General features: G+C 52.0%; 1 protein-coding gene across 3 annotated transcripts in view; it reads right to left on the bottom strand.

The window, feature by feature from the left end:
* The window catches only part of COL5A1 (collagen type V alpha 1 chain), a 133,088-nt gene that overhangs the window by 31,774 nt on the left and 84,952 nt on the right, over window positions 1-16,362 (bottom strand). For all 3 annotated transcript variants that reach the window (XM_050981073.1, XM_050981072.1, XM_050981070.1), the window contains exons 25-34: window positions 15,989-16,042; window positions 12,648-12,692; window positions 10,773-10,826; window positions 10,556-10,600; window positions 9,660-9,713; window positions 8,398-8,505; window positions 7,673-7,726; window positions 6,259-6,312; window positions 2,366-2,410; window positions 838-891 (exon numbers count right to left, since the gene is read on the bottom strand). In XM_050981073.1, coding sequence (XP_050837030.1) covers window positions 838-891; window positions 2,366-2,410; window positions 6,259-6,312; window positions 7,673-7,726; window positions 8,398-8,505; window positions 9,660-9,713; window positions 10,556-10,600; window positions 10,773-10,826; window positions 12,648-12,692; window positions 15,989-16,042 — 567 coding nt within the window. The remainder of the gene's footprint in view (window positions 1-837; window positions 892-2,365; window positions 2,411-6,258; window positions 6,313-7,672; window positions 7,727-8,397; window positions 8,506-9,659; window positions 9,714-10,555; window positions 10,601-10,772; window positions 10,827-12,647; window positions 12,693-15,988; window positions 16,043-16,362) is intronic.

Consider the following 16,362-nt stretch of genomic DNA (forward strand, 5'->3'; position numbering starts at 1 on the left):
AATAATAAATAAATAATAATAATAATAATAATAATAATAATGATAATAATAATGATAATAATAACAAATTCTGTGGCAGGAACAGCAGCCAGTGACAAATGAGCAGCTGCTTGTTCCCCCCACATCCCCTCATAAAAATCCTGGGGAGTTTGGGATATTTCCACCACACTGTGGGCTCCCTCAGAGAGATCAATGCCACCCCCAAGAGGGGGGATTATCCCAAATTGGGGGATTAATCCCAAATTCATGCCAACACAAAGCCCAGGGATTTGTTTGTAAAGAAAAGCTTGGTTTCCATCAAGCCTGCTGAGCAGTGCTCAGGTAATCAGGGCTTGGTTTGGAGAAAAATCCCAAATTTTGCCTGGTGCCCAATCCTGTCTGGGAAGTGGGAAGGCAAAAATGGCTCCAAAATTGGCTCTCAGGGGGTTTAATCTCTGTTTAAACCCCAAACCCGAGGGGCTGGGCAGGTTTAGGGGCTGTGTTGGCCTCCAGTCTGGGAGTGTCCCCAAAGCCCTGCTGGCTCCTGGGCCAGCCCATTCCCACCCCCTGGGCACTGGGAACGAGCCTCAGGAGAGCTCAGCATTCCCAGCCCCATGGAAAAGGCAAGGGGGGAGATGGAGGCTGGGGGAGCAGCTGCTCCCCACACCAACACAGCCCCAGGAGCTCCCTGCTCCTCATCCACCAGGAAAACCCGGCAGCAGGGTCACCTCCACCTCCTGACTCCTGTATTTATTGGGATTTGTAGCCCTTGGGTGGGTCTGGACAGTGATCCCAATGCCCAGACAACATCTGCTTCAGGAGCAACATCTGGAGCCCTTCAGAGCCCCCTGGCCTTACCTTCGGGCCAGGTTTTCCAGTGCTTCCCCTGGGGCCTCTTTCCCCACGTGGACCCTTGGAAAAGAGACAAAAAGTCACATTTGAGGATTTTCTGCTGCCCCAAGCACCTGTGGGGTCAACAAATCACCCCAGCAGGATGACAGGAGAGTCATCAGAAAGGGTTAAAGGTTCAGTGGTGACAGCCAGCCCCAAATCTGTGTCCCCCTGGTGACACCCAGCCCCAAATCTGTGTCCCCTGGTGACACCCAGCCCCAAGTCTGTGTCCCCCTGGTGACATCCAACCCCAAATCTGTGTCCCCTGGTGACACCCAGCCCCAAATCTGTGTCCCCTGGTGACACCCAGCCCCAAATCTGTGCCACCTGGTGACACCCAGCCACAAATCTCTGTCCCCCTGGTGACACCCAGCCCCAAATCTGTGTCCCCTTGGTGACACCCAGCCCCAAATCTGTGTCCCCTGGTGACACCCAGCCCCAAATCTGTGCCACCCTGGTGACACCCAGCCACAAATCTCTGTCCCCCTGGTGACACCCAGCCCCAAATCTGTGTCCCCTGGTGACACCCAGCCCCAAGTCTGTGTCCCCCTGGTGACATCCACCCCAAATCTGTGTCCCTCTGGTGACACCCAGCCCCAAATCTGTGCCACCCTGGTGACACCCAGCCCCAAATCTGTGTCTCCTTGGTGACATCCACCCCAAATCTGTGTCCCTCTGGTGACACCCAGCCCCAAGTCTGTGCCACCCTGGTGACACCCAGCCCCAAATCTGTGTCCCTCTGGTGACATCCAGCCCCAAATCTGTGTCCCTCTGGTGACACCCAGCCCCAAATCTGTGTCCCTCTGGTGACACCCAGCCCCAAATCTGTGTCTCCTTGGTGACAGCCAGCCCCAAATCTGTGTCCCTCTGGTGACACCCAGCCCCAAATCTGTGTCCCTCAGGTGACACCCAGCCCCAAATCTGTGTCCCTCTGGTGACATCCAGCCCCAAATCTGTGTCCCTCTGGTGACACCCAGCCCCAAATCTGTGTCTCCTTGGTGACATCCACCCCAAATCTGTGTCCCCCTGGTGACACCCAGCCCCAAATCTGTGTCTCCTTGGTGACATCCACCCCAAATCTGTGTCTCCTGGTGACATCCACCCCAAATCTGTGTCCCCCTGGTGACACCCAGCCCCAAATCTGTGTCTCCTTGGTGACATCCACCCCAAATCTGTGTCCCCCTGGTGACACCCAGCCCCAAATCTGTGTCCCCCTGGTGACACCCAGCCCCAAATCTGTGTCTCCTTGGTGACATCCACCCCAAATCTGTGTCCCCTGGTGACACCCAGCCCCAAATCTGTGTCCCCCTGGTGACACCCAGCCCCAAATCTGTGTCCCTCTGGTGACACCCAGCCCCAAATCTGTGTCCCCCTGGCTCAGCTGTGGCTGCTGGTGGCCAGACCCCCCCCCAGTGAGGACACAAAGCCCATCCCAGTTTCCCTTTGGCCAGGACAAGGCTTTGAAGGACACAAGGAGCAGGAATTGGCTGCTTACTGTGGGGCCACGCTGTCCCCTGGGACCTGGTTTGCCAGGAGTGCCCTGGAATGGAGAAGGAGAAGGGATTAGGAACCCACACACAGCCCCAGGAGCTCCCTGCTCCTCACCTGCCAGGAAAACCCGGCAGCAGGGTCACCCCCACCTCCTGATTCTTGGATTTCTTGGAATTCATAGCCCTTGGGCAGGGCTGGACTGATCCCAGACCCCATCTGCTCTCTGAGGGAATGAATCTCTTCAGGAGCAGCATCTGAACTCCTTGAAAACCCCACAATGCTTTCAAAGATGAGGCCACCCCCTCAGCATCCCAAAAACCCATGGAAAACCTCTTCAGCTCCACCTGTAATCCCTTTTTCCCCCAGTGATCCCTGCTCCTGGCGTGGGGTTGGGAAGGTGGGACACATATTCCTGCACCCAGGCCAGTGGGGCTGCCCCACACATTCCCAAACCTCCCCGAGCTCAGAGCTGAGCAAGGAATTCCAGGAGTTGTTGGGCAGCAGCTGATGGGATCTGCCAGCTGCTCTTGGATGGGCACTGGGATTAATCCTGCCGTGGAAAAGGCACAGCCTGCTGCAAACAAACCTGGCAGCACCTTAAGCTGAGCCTAAAAGCAAAGGAATGACCCCAAAGCCCAGTTTGGGTTGGTGTCAAGTGGCCAGAACACCACGGAGAGGTTTGGGGACCTGCAGCCTGGGAAGGAAAGGAGAGCAAACCTCGATTCCCTGGGTGCTTAAAATATCCCTTTGCCATTCCCTGCCCCAAATCCATCACCTCGCTGGAGCCTGCTCAGCTCTGACACTCATTAACCAGCAGAACATAAAACAGGAGCTGCACAACTTTCCCATCAACTTTCCTGCAGCTGCTAAAATTAGTCCTGCTGAATCTTCCTTGTTCTCCCAGCTCCGTTTATTAAAGCCTGCTGGCATTTTTGGGGTTTCTTTTTTTTTTTTTAATTTTAATTAACGACAAAATTCACTTTAAAATATTCCAGCTGGTTTTTGTTGGAGGTTAAATTTGGAGCAGGTGGGGAGGAGGGGGGTGGGTGCTGCCTCCCCTCAGGTAGCCCCCCCCCCCACTCCTCTCCTTCTCCCACAATTCAATTTTTTTAAGCCAAATTTACCCCTGCTTATTGCTGTCATTAGTCATGCACTCATGTACAGCTGCAAAGAATTTATATTCCCTGTAAACACACACAGACCTGTATTTGTCAAACCAGGATTTTGACATGAAGGCAGCTAAATTCAGATTATTTTCCAGGCACACCAAGAAATAGTTGGATTTGGGGAGCTCTGTCAAACTGGGCAAGCAGGGAAATCTATTGCCCCCTGCTAAAGGCAGAAAACAGCTCTTAAAATAGGATTTATTATTCATGCTGAACTATTGATTTCATGAGCAGGGCTTGAAAAGATGCTGAGCCCAGCTGGAGCTGAGGAGGGGCTCGGTGATGAGCAGCCCTGGGGGGATTTAATGGGTCAGAATCCTCCAGAAGCCCCAAAGAGAGAACCAAAAGCTGCTTTGGGCTGGGAGGGACCTTCAACTCAGCTCCTTCCAACCATTCCCATGGCCAGGGACACCTTCCACCATCCCAGGCTGCTCCAAGCCCCACCCAAAGTCACTCCAGGCTCCTTGATTCCATCTTTCCTGCAGCTTCCCTCCAAATTCAGCTCTCCTCTGCAGCAATCCCACTTCTCCCAGCCTCATCCTCTGATCATCCTCATCCCTTTTTTCCCATCCTCACTTTCACCTTCCCAGCCCTTTTTTTTTTTTTGCACAGCTGAACAGCCACGAGCTGAACTTGTGTGTTTGGGGACGTTCAGCAGCTCAGCACTAAAATCCAGCTGCCTGTGCAGGTCCTGCCCTTCCACCTTTGATTTTCACCTCTTTTTTTGAATTATTGAAGGACTTGGGAAGCCTCTCTGTGCTGCTGGAACAACAAGCTGAAAAGCTGAGCTCCATTTCAGGAGAGAAATGTGGGATTTGCATGATTTGGGCCACAGAAACCAGGGAATCGAAGAGCAAAATGGGGATATTGTGATAAAGAAAAGAAAAAAAACCAAATGATTTGGGGTTTTTGCAGCTCCAAATTGAGTTATTCCACAATGAACTGCAGGGGAAAAAAAAAAAAAAAAAAACAACAGAAAATTTATTTCTTGACTCCATGTGAGCACATTCATAAACCAAACAAATTGAGTGGTCTTAGGAGAAGCAGAGGGGGATTTATCAAGTCTGACTCAACGAGGTTTAAATTAACATGAGGGCTGGAGCAGAGTGACCCCAGCTCAGCCCATAATTCTGTGTATAATTGCTTTTCTCTTATTTCAAATGGGATACTTGGGAAGGGAAAAAAAAAATTAAATATATAGATGGATAGCAAAGCTGTTACTGAAAATCAACATTTCTTCTGGTCTTAAATTTCCAAGCTGAGCTCCTGTTGCTGGTGGAAAGATTTGTCCATGAAAATCTCTCTCTACACTGATGAAGTGAATGCAGGTGGATTAATTTGGTATAAAATGGTAGAACCCATTGGAAATAAAAATAAAAAAAAAAATTTAAAATTGGGATTACCACGAAACAAATTAAAGGTCAAAAAGTCCTTTTTTTTAATTCCTGAAGGGAAGAAATGTGTGGCAAGCCAAGGGTGTAACTAAATATCCTCACCAGCTCCATGAAAGGCACGAAGCTCACTTGGAATCAAGTGAGGAAAATGCTGATTTTGTGTCTTTTCTTTTTTCTCTTGGCTGGGTTGTGAAGCTGGGCTCTGTCCCATCAGATCTGCTCCTCCCCAACCCCCTTCAGGCTGGACAATGCCAAAATCCAAACCTAAACCCCCTCAGGGTTTGTTCCAGCCTCGGCTCCTGGTCCCTTCCCCACTCCCTGGAAGGTTTCCCATCCCCTCCCAGCTGGATTTGATTCCATCCCAGAACAGAATCCTTCATGGATGTGCAGGGATCCAAAGCAGAACATCCCCTGCTCTTCCACACCCCCCCCAAATCCAGCCCAGGGGGTTCATTGCTGGATAGCTGAGAATTCCAGGGAATTCCAGGCTGAATTTCCTGGCCTCCCTCCTCCTGCCCAGCCAGAGCAGAGGGAGGGATGGGGATGAGAATTTGCAGCTCCAAATGAAATGAAATAATAAAAAAAGGGGGGTGGGTAGAACCCAAATGGCAGTGGTGGGAGATATTAATGCAGTGCAAAGTGATTTATAGTTGCTGGGCTCCTCTCAAAGCTGCCTGTTAGAAGTCATTTCTATTTAAATGAGAGTAAAAAGGAAACTAATTCCACTTGCTGTCCTCACTCCCCCTTCTTGTCACTGTGACCGGAGCTGGTGCAGAAAATGACTTTGTTTGTACTCTGAGTCCTTTCATGCCAGCATGTTCTGCAGCAGATATAAAATAAATCAGTATATTTAGACAGTCCCCACTCCGAGAGAAGGCTGTGGAGGTGGGGTGAGAGGCAGAGACAAGGCTGGGGGATGAAACCCCCTGATTTTTCTGGGTGTCTCTGAATTTTGAGCAGCTTATTAAAAGCCCTGAGAGCGTTCTCAGCCACGCATTTCGAATTTCAAGTTAGGTGAAAGATGGTTCTGGCTGCTTCTGAACAGAGCCAGCCATCTCTAATAATTACTGTTAATTAAAGAGCTCTTTGTGCCCTGAGCAAAGGATTCAGGTTCAGAGGAACCTCCTAAAATATCCTGAGGGGAAAATTCCAAAGATTTGATTGGGAAGCTGCTGGCTGTGCCACCCCCAGCATCCCAGGAACCTCATCCTGGCATGAGCCTTTTTGGGCAATTCCTGAGTGGAAAAACCCCTGGAGCAGCAGCCCAGCAATGGAATGGTCCCCAAATCTCTCTGGAGAGGAAGAAAGGAGTGAAGCAGCAGGGGAGCAGCTCTTACCCGTGTGCCCTTCTCTCCGTTGGCTCCTGGGAATCCTGGGAATCCGATGGAGCCCTTGGGGAAGAGCAGAGAGGGAGGGAGAGGCTCAGGACAGCTCCCAGCCCATGTGCCCTGAACCTCCCTCCAACAACAGCAAAGCCACCAGGCCTGGGGCACCCTCTGAAATTCAATTTTCACCCCAAAACAACACCAAAAACCAAACACCCGTGGGTCGTCAGCAGTCACTAAAAACCCCCCAAGGCCAGGGGTGTGATGGGAGCCCAGGCAGGATTTTGGATTTTAGCTCCTAAGTCACTCTGGTGCACATGAAAATTTAACTCCTGGCTTGTTCCTGTCTGATGCCAACGCCTGGAGGATTGCTGCTGCTGCTGCTGCTGCTTTTAAAATATGGATTAGTCCAAGAAAATTCAAAAAAACACCCCCCCTACAACCTTACTCCAGATATAAAATGTAAATTAAAAATAAACCAGCCCCACCACAAGCAGGAAACAATCTCTCGCAGATTATTCTGTCTCCAGAAATGAAACAAGCTGGGTTTCTTCCAGCAGTGAGCATGAATAATAAAACACGATTCTTACAGAAAAAGTTAACAAAACCAGAAGTTCCCAAAGCCTCCAGGGCATGTGAAAACTGGGCTGGAGCCTGAGACTGTGAGGTGGGATCCAGAGTTTTAATTTATAAAAATGCTTCGGAAATGGAAATGGCCCGAACGGAGGTGGGCGTGGAGAGGAGCTACAAAGGATATTTGCATATATGCAAATGGCAGCTCTCTTTTCATTTCAGGGAGACCCTGAGTCATTAGCCATTCCCCTTCATTAATTAGGGAATGCTGCCTTGGAAGACAGCAACCCTAATCCAAGGAGAAGCACTGCAATGCCTTTCAGCAGCAGGGGAGCTCCCAGGAGCCTTCCCGGCACATCCCAGCCCTTCTCCAGCTCTTCCCACCACTCTGGGACCCAAGCCATGCACAACCTCTGAGTTCCACCCCCTCAGGGCTGGCAGCTATTTCTGTCCATCCCTATTTTTGTCCTGCAAGAGTGGGAAGGAAGGACCTCACCCCACAAACGGGGGCTGAGCTGGGCTGTGTTCCTGGGCTCCACATCCCATCCTGAACCTCCCCATCCCATCCCATCCCATCCCATCCCATCCCATCCCATCCCATCCCATCCCATCCCATCCCATCCCAGACCTCCCCACCCCATCCCATCCAAACTTTCTCATTCCAGCCCATCCCATCCTAAACCTTCCCATCACATCCCATCCCAATCTCCTCATCCCATTTCCATCCCTTCCCATCCAAACCTCCCCATCCCATCGCAAACCTCTTCATCCCATCCCATCCCATCCCATCCCATCCCATCCCATCCCATCCCATCCCATCCCATCCCATCCCATCCCATCCCATCCCCGTTACCTTGGGGCCCTGCCTGCCCGGGTATCCAGGCAGTCCTGGCACGCCGAGTTTTCCCTGGAAAAGAAGGAGAAGGGAGTTGGAGCCTCTGAGCCAGCAGGAAGGGGGAATGTCAGGGGCAGGGAGGGAGGAGCAGGGCAGGGGGGGATGCCAGGGGCAGGGGGAATGCCAGGGGCAGGGAGGAATGCCAGGGGCAGGGGGGATGCCAGGGGCAGGGGGGATGCCAGGGGCAGGGAGGAGGGCAGGGCAGGGGGGATGCCAGGGGCAGGGGGGATGCCAGGGGCCAGGGAGGAGAGCAGGCAGGGAGGACCAGGGGGCATGCCAGGGGCAGGGAGGAGCCGGGCAGGGAGGGATGCCAGGGGCAGGGAGGGAGGAGCAGGGCAGGGGGGATGAAACTTTGGGGCACTGAGGGAATCCCAGAGGGGAGATGCAGAGTGAGCACTGGAACTGTGCTGGGAACCAGTCAGGAATGGTTGGGGTTTTATTGGGAAATGAGACTGGGGTTTTATTGAAATTTATTTAAATTAACCTTTCCATTCTCCGCCTATTCCCCTCTGATCTTTTGGTCTGTTCCCAAACAAATGACCCCAAAGAGACCAAAGCCTCCATGGGGCTGAACCCACCTCCCACAGCTCCTCTCCCCCCTCTGCCCTAACACCATCCCCACCCTGGGACACCCCAGAGAGCAGGGCTGGGTGTAAACCACACAATTCCCACCCTGGGCTCACCTTCTCTCCAGCAGGACCAAGGGGACCTGGATCTCCATTGGGGCCAGAGCGACCTTTGGGGCCTTCGGGCCCATCCTCACCCCGGGGGCCAGGGGGGCCAATTTCCCCCTGTTGATTACAAGAGAGGTGTTAATTAGACAGGCAGGTCCCAGATCCTGTGTTTGCTGGCAGCCCATATTCCATGGAGCTGCTCTGGGAGAGAGCTGGGCTTCACCAGGAGGCTCGGGGAGATGAAATTGTGGAGTGGTGTGGGAACCCAGCACATCCCTCCTGATGTCCAGAGCTACCGAGAGAGCCCCTGGGGGGGCTCGGGGGGCTTTGGAATGTTGCCAAAAGCACTTGGTGGATGGATTTTGATCCATCTAGGGATGTGCCACCGATGTGTGAGGAGATGGAACCTGTGGGAATTACCCGGGTGTGAATGGTGAAGGAAAAACGTAGTTATAGGGTAAATTACAGATTTTGGGGTTTTGTACAGGGGGGTTATGGAGACAAGATGGAGGAAACAAGGCAGGTGACAAGACTCTTCTTCCTTCTTCTTGTCATCCATCTCCTGCTGTGGTGTTGGCACTTGGGGATTGGTCTGGGGTGAGGGTGCACTGGGTGACGAGGGTGACAGGTATTGGGGATAAAAGGTAAATCTGATATCCGTAGTTTTTGTTATAAAAGATGTGCCCGCCTTGGGGGTGGTCAGAGTGCCTTTGGCTGCCCTGCTGGTCAGATCCCAGTCGGGCAGAGAAGGGACTTTGTAGATAAGAAATAATAAACAATTCTGAAGACCGAAAAAACCCAGAGTGCAGACTCATCTTTTGAGACACAGCCTGCCAGAACCATCCTAGGGGTGTGTGGGGACAGAGACGAACAGCCGGACCCCACAGAGTGGGACCAAAGCCCTGGGGTTTTATCCCACAAAATCCAGGTGTTATCCACAAAATTGTCCCACACTGGGAATATCTCCACCAAACCAGCCTTCACCAGCTCTGACTGCAGCCCTTGCACCTTCCTCCCTTCACCTCCACCTGGGTGTGCAAAGCAAACCTTGGGAAGTGTTTGAGGGCTGAGCTGGGCAACTGCAGCACCCCTGTGGGAATTACTGGGAAATCTGAGCTGCTGACATGGAATGTGGCACTGCCAGCTCCAGCATGGGGGACAGCAGTGTCACTTTGTCACACAGGGAGCAGGAGATGGATCCAGGCTGGGAACAGCCTTTTCCTGGCTCACCAGGAGCTGCTGGACTGATCCCACAGGTCCCAGACTCTCACCCGGTCTCCTTTGATGCCCATGTCACCTTTGAAGCCAGGGAAACCATCTTCACCCTAAAAATGGAGAGTGGAAAAATCACCCAAGGTGCAGAGATGGGGGAAAAAATAAAATAACTAAAGTTTCTCAAGCCTCATTTGTTCAGGGAGGACAAGCTGAGGATTCAGGGAGGACAGGCTTGGATTTCCTTGCTTGGGCTTTGGGCCCCCCACCAAAAGAAACCCACTTCACTTTGCCTGCTCTTGGCCTCTGTAACCAAATGGGACAAAACTGATGAACAGGGAGCTCTGATTTTTATTTTCTTGGGCACCTCATCACTCTGGAAACAGGGATCCAGAATCCAGGATCCCATTTCTAAGATTCAGCTCAACTCACAGGTCCCCCCACATTGCCTTCTCCAAATCCCTGGGGTGCACAAGCAGGAATGGAAACCCTCCCCAAACCCCAAAGAAGCCCTGCAGTGTCCCCAGATGTCCCCTGCATCCCATCCTGGCTGCCAGCCAGCCCCACAGACAGGCCCAGGGTGAGCAGAGGGCCTTGGCAGCCCCAGGACCCTTAAACCAAGAAGGTTGAATTGCATCATTAATCAATGATGCAATCATTAATCATTAATCATTAATCAATGATGCATCCCACCCTACAGCTAATCCTAGAGGCAGTGAAGGCACTTCCCAGGAAGTTTTGAAGTTTGGGAGATGCCAAGCTCAAACTGCTGCTGAGCTGCTGGGGAAGGGCAGGAATGAAGAAAAGGTGCTCAGTTCCCTTTTTTTTTTCCCCCCCCAAGAAAAATCCCTTGTGCAGGAGGAAACCTCCCATGGAATATCCTGTGGGATCTCCCGACAAAAATGCCCAGAATGTGCATTAAAAAGTGCAGAAACACAACCCAAAGTGAGCTCACCTTCTCCCCCTTGGTGCCTTTCAAGCCACGAACTCCATCTGCTCCCTAGAGAGAGAAACCAGGATGTCACCAGGAGTGAAGTTCAGAGGGGAGAAATTAAAAACCACCCTTAATGGTGGTGATTTGTGCTCTCTGTGATGTTTAGTTGGATCTCTGCAAGCTCCAGCCCAGGCTGGAGAGCTCCAGGGACAGGGACACTGCTCCTGGATGTCCTCACCTTGACTCCACGTGGTCCTGGGTATCCAATGGGGCCCTGAGGACCTGGGGGACCCTGAGGGATGGAATAGAAACAAAGGAAAACACATCAAAAACCAACCCAAGGGTGCACTGATGAGGAGAGGGCGTGGAAAACAAATTTCCTATTTCAAACATGGGATGGGAATGACCTGAAACAGCCCCAAATAGCCCAAAATAGCCCCAAACAGCCCAGGGAGCTGCAGGAGCATCACCTGGAGCAGGTGGGGTGGGCTGAGCTGATGGCAGAGCTGCATCCAACAGGAAAGGGAGGATGAGGAGGGTCAGGATGGGAACAATTTGTTGGGAAGGGGGTTTACACACAGGGTGTGATTTGGGTTTTGGGTTGGAGAAAACCAAGGAGTTCTGTTCTGTAGGAATGCTCCACCCTGCTTCCAAAAATTAAATATACTACATTTAATATTTAAATTATATATATATTTAACAAATACATAAAGTTATAAATATAACTTATATATTTATAGTGATAAATTAGTTATAAATACATAAGTTATAAATATAACTTATATTTATAGTTATAAATTAGTTATAAATATAACTTATATATTTATATTATATATAAATATATTAAGTTTAAATTAAACTTTTGGTGATGATCACAGAGAGGAGGGACCACCCCCAAACCATTTTGGTTTTTCCAGAGGAGAGGTTGGAATGTTCAGGCTCCTGTGACACCAGAGGGACAAGCCCAGCCGTGGCTGCGCCCAGCAGCACTCCTGGATGTCCCCCCAGCTGGGCTGAGCTCTGAGCAGAGACCTTTGACAAGGGCAGTGCTGTCTGAGAGCCTGGCTGCAGCAGGAATGCAGCAGGCAAATCCCCTGGACAGACAGACAGACAGACCAGTGCCTAATTCAAGGGCTCTGGCCTCTGGCAATGATCCCAAATATATTGTTAAAGAGGGATTTGGAGGTGGAAAGGGCAGGGAAAAAATCTATTTTCTACATTGCCTGTGCCACAAAGGATATTTATTTATGTCTGTCAAGAGCAAGCTTCTTTTCCTTTTCCTTTCGGGGAGGGGCCCGGGCCGGGACGGGGAAGGGGGCACGCGGGATCGGGCAGGGAAGGGGCACGGGCCGGGGAAGGTACAGGGACTGGACGGGGGGGACGGGAAGGGGACCGGGTGCCCTGCGGGGCCGGGGCACGGGGCACGGGACGGGGACGGGGACGGGCAGGGGGCCGGGGGGCCGGGGCCGGGGCCGGGCCGGGGCCGGGCGGGCCGGGGCCGGGCCGGGACGGGCCGGGCAGGGGAATGGGCCCGGGCAGTGACGGGGCCCGGGCCGGGCGGCCGGCGAAAGGGAGGGACGGGGCAGGGGGGGCGGCGGAACGGGCACGGGAATGGGGACGGCAGGAAGGCCAGGCCCGGCCGTGAAAGGGAAAGGTACAGGGCCAGGAAGGGAAATGGGAACTGACAGGAAAGGAAAGGCCACGGGGGCACAGGAACGTCAAGGGACCAGGAAGGCCCGGACAGGCCCGGCCCGCGAAAGGACAGGCCCTCGACAGGACAGGCCAGGCCCGGCCGGCCCGGCCCGTCCCGTCCAGGCGTCCCGGCCCTTCCTTGCCCGGGCACAGCCCCCCGCGCACGCCGCCCCGCTTCCCTTCCCCTGTCCCGGCCCAAACCTTCCCAAACCTCCCCTCCCCAGGCTGAGCTCTTGCTCTGGGCTGCTCTGGGCAGCTCTGCTGGCCAGGAGAGCTGGCAGGAGCTCACAGGAGATAAAACCTGGGCTCAGCTTTCAGATTTCAGCGGGGTTTGCCTCCCCCTGCCCCCCGGCCGTGCCTCTGGAGCTCCCCCTCACCCAGCTGCCCTGACCTGCCTCTGCTGGGGCTGAGCGACACCTACCTGGCTGCCCTTCTCTCCAGGAGGACCTTCCTTGCCAGGGTGACCCTGGGCAAAAAAGAGACAAAGAAAAGAGAATTTGGGGGTTAGAGAACATTGAATTTGGGTTTAGAGCACATTGAATTTGGGGGTTAGAGCACATTGAATTTGGGGTTTAGAGCACATTGAATTTTGGGGTTAGATAACATTGAATTTTGGGGTTTAGAGAACATTGAATTTGGGGTTAGAGCACATTGAATTTTGGGGTTTAGAGCACATTGAATTTTGGGGGTAGAGCCCATTGAATTTGGGGGTTAGAGCACACTGAATTTTGGGGGTTAGAGCACATTGAATTTGGGGTTTAGAGCACATTGAATTTTGGGGGTTTAGAGCACACTGAATTTGGGGTTTCGAGCCCATTGAATTCTGACATTTAGAGCACATGGAATTCTGAGATTTAGAGCCCATTTATTTTGGGGTTTAGTGTACATTGAATTTGGGGTTTAGAGCCCATTGAATTTTGGGGGTTAGAGTCAATTTATTTTGGGGTTTAGAGCCCATTGAATTTGGGGTTTAGAGCACATTAAATTTGGGGTTTAGAGCACACTGAATTTTGGGGGTTTAGAGCACATTAAATTTGGGGTTTGGAGCCCATTTATTCTGGGGTTTAGAGCCCATTTATTCTGGGGTTTAGAGCCCATTTATTTTGGGGTTTGGAACACATTGAATGCTGTGGTAGCTGTGATTTATTTCTCAGAGCAGCTGCTCCCCAGGAAGCTCCTAGGACACAAGTGGCCTCCCTGACCTTGTTTTTCCCAAAAGGAAAAGAGCAGCATTTGGACCCTTGGTGCTTTTCCCCCTGGTTATTTCCAATTTTCCCCTTCAGCACCTCCCAGCAGGGCAGCACGGAGCATTCTGGAATATTCTGTGCCCAGCAGAACACCTGGGGGGAGCTCAGCAGGAAAGGATTTTGCAAACAGATAAAATCCTGGTGGCAGGAGACTTGTGAAGGTCACAGGATGCCCAGAGTGGTCAGAGCCCCTCAGTGAGCTCCTGATTCCTGGAATCCAGCTCCAGATCCCATGGCAAGTGCATCCCTGGATTCCCAGCATTCCTCTTGGCATTTGATAATTCAGCATCCCAGAGTTCCCAGCATGTTCTCATCACCTTTAGGGCCCTTTGCTGGGGTGGCAGGCAGGGAAAAATCCAAGTGTGAATGGCCCCAGGTAGAGCTGGGAGGGTCAGGGGGAAATGGGGAGTGCAGGAAAGTTTGGAGAGGTTTTCCTGCAGCTGGATCCCAAATGGAGCTGGGATGGAAAAGAACTTTTGGTCTGGCACTATCAGGGAGCCCTAGAAGGGCACTCTGGGTTTGTTTAGGATGATGGGAGCACCTCCAGGTGCTCCAAAGCCATTCTGCACTCTCTGGTGTCTGCACTGAGCTCTCTCCTTTAAATTCCCAATTTTCCACCCAAATCACAAGGAAAGTGATGAGCACTTTCCATCACCACTTTCAGAAGGGAATGGCAGACCAGCCAGACTCCCTGAGTTTAATAAAGGAACAAAGTGACAGCTGTCACTCCTCCAGGGGGAGAAAACTCAAATCTCAGCTTGGTCTGTGATTTTAGGGGCACCAGCAGCACCAGGGCACACAGGATCCCTAAATCCACTCCTGCCTTCAGCTCCAGGAGGAGCCTGCAGCAGGATTCCCAAAGCTCTGGTCCATCCTCATTTTCAGCTCCAGGAGGATCCTGCAGCAGGATTCCCAAAGCTCTGGTCCATCCCCATTTTCAGCTCCAGGAGGATCCTGCAGCAGGATTCCCAAAGCTCTGGTCCATCCCCATTTTCAGCTCCAGGAGGATCCTGCAGCAGGATTCCCAAAGCTCTGGTCCATCCCCATTTTCACTGTGCCCATCTCCCTGCTGCTCCTGAGATCTCAAAGTGAGGAGCAGCTCTCCCAGAGAGGCCCTCGGGGGTTTTCAGAGATTTTCAGGGGTTTTCAGGGATTTTCAGGGGTTTTCAGGGATTTTCAGGGGTTTTCAGGGGTTTTCCAAGACAGATTTCTATAAATAGAACACTTTTTGTCCTTGCAGAGAGCAGCCCGAGCCCACCTGTGGGAAAGGTCCCTGCCCATGCTCAGCCACTCTGCAGCTCCTCCATGGCCTCCAGGCTGCTTAAAAATAGAATTTCTCCAGCAGGAGCTCCCCGGAGGCTGCTGCAGGAATTTCACATCAAAACCTACAGATTTAGAGATGTCCTGGGCTCTGCTGGAGCTGCTCTGTTGACTCAGCTAACAACTGTAGGGATGTTCCAAGTGCCCTCTGTAGGAATGACAATCCCAGGGTGGGAAATGCAATTTTTCTTCTTTTTTTGTTATTTTTATTTTTTTTTTTTCTCCTCGGGCCGTGCTCTGCATTGGCAGAATGAAACAATTCTTCCAGGGTTTTTGGTTTTTTTTTTTTTCATTCTTAAACCAGTGTTTCTCTGAGATGGGCAACAATGAGATGGGTTGGAAGGCTTGGTGATTTATTTGAGACTGATTTCGACAGCCAGGAGCAGAGGATGTTTAAAGTGGGATTAGAGAGGGGTGGACAGGGAATTTCCACCTGCTCTTAAGGAATTTCCACCTGCTCTTATCACCCCTGTGAAACCCAGAGTGAGGGCAGGCTGGGCTGGGATGGGAATAAACACCCCCAGGGTCAATCCATGGGGATAAACACCCACAGGGTCCATCCATAAACACCCCCAGGGTCCATCCATGGGGATAAACACCCCCAGGGTCAATCCATGGGGATAAACACCCACAGGGTCCATCCATAAACACCCCCAGGGTCCATCCATGGGGATAAACACCCCCAGGGTCAATCCATGGGGATAAACACCCACAGGGTCCATCCATGGGGATAAACACCCCCAGAGCACTGGGGAGGAGCAAGAAGAGAGGAAGGAGATGCCTGAAGGGATGGTGAGGAATACCCAGGGGGAGCAGAGCTGTGATGGAACTTCCCAAACTGACCCCAGCCTCCAAGGAGGGTGAGCTGACCTTGCAGGATGTTTTTTTCCATATTAAACTTTTTTTTTCCATATTAAACTTTTTTTTTTCCCATATTAAATATTTTTTCCCATATTAAACATTTTTCCCCATATCAAACTGTCTTTTCTTCCATATTCAACCCCAATTTCCATTCTAAACTCTCTTTATTTCCATTTCAAACCACCTTTATCCCAACCAAAAAGCTTTTCTTGCTTTTGCCCTCCCCGTTCCCCCTCTTTGGAGCTGTGGGGGGCTCAGATCCCATTTCCAGGCTCAAGGGCCACTCCAGGATGGGGAGAAGCCCCGGGAGGAGGAAGAGGAGAGCAGCACTTACCGGGGGCCCATCAGCACCAGGCATGCCAGGGAGACCAGGTTTGCCCAATGGGCCCTAAAACCAAACACAAAATCAGTCAGGGGCTGGGGATTCCAGCCACATTTCCTGCTTTTCCCAGCTGTGAGAGGCTGCAGGGTGGAAAACCTGCCCCTGGCTGGAGGGAAATCTGTTTATTTCTGTGTGGCAGCATCCAGGGACACCTCACAGGCAGGATGCAGCAACGAGAGCTTCAGGCACCACCAAAACTGCCAAAAACCCAGGGTGCTGCACAGCTGGGTGGGGACAAGGTGAGGACACCAAACTCTGGGCTCACAGGGCCAAGAAATGGCCATTTTTGGGGTGAAAAAGGGCAAAGGAGAGGAGCTGCCCCAGCT

This window comes from Serinus canaria, chromosome 17 (genome assembly GCF_022539315.1).
Source record: "Serinus canaria isolate serCan28SL12 chromosome 17, serCan2020, whole genome shotgun sequence".
NCBI classification, from domain to species: Eukaryota; Metazoa; Chordata; class Aves; order Passeriformes; family Fringillidae; genus Serinus; species Serinus canaria.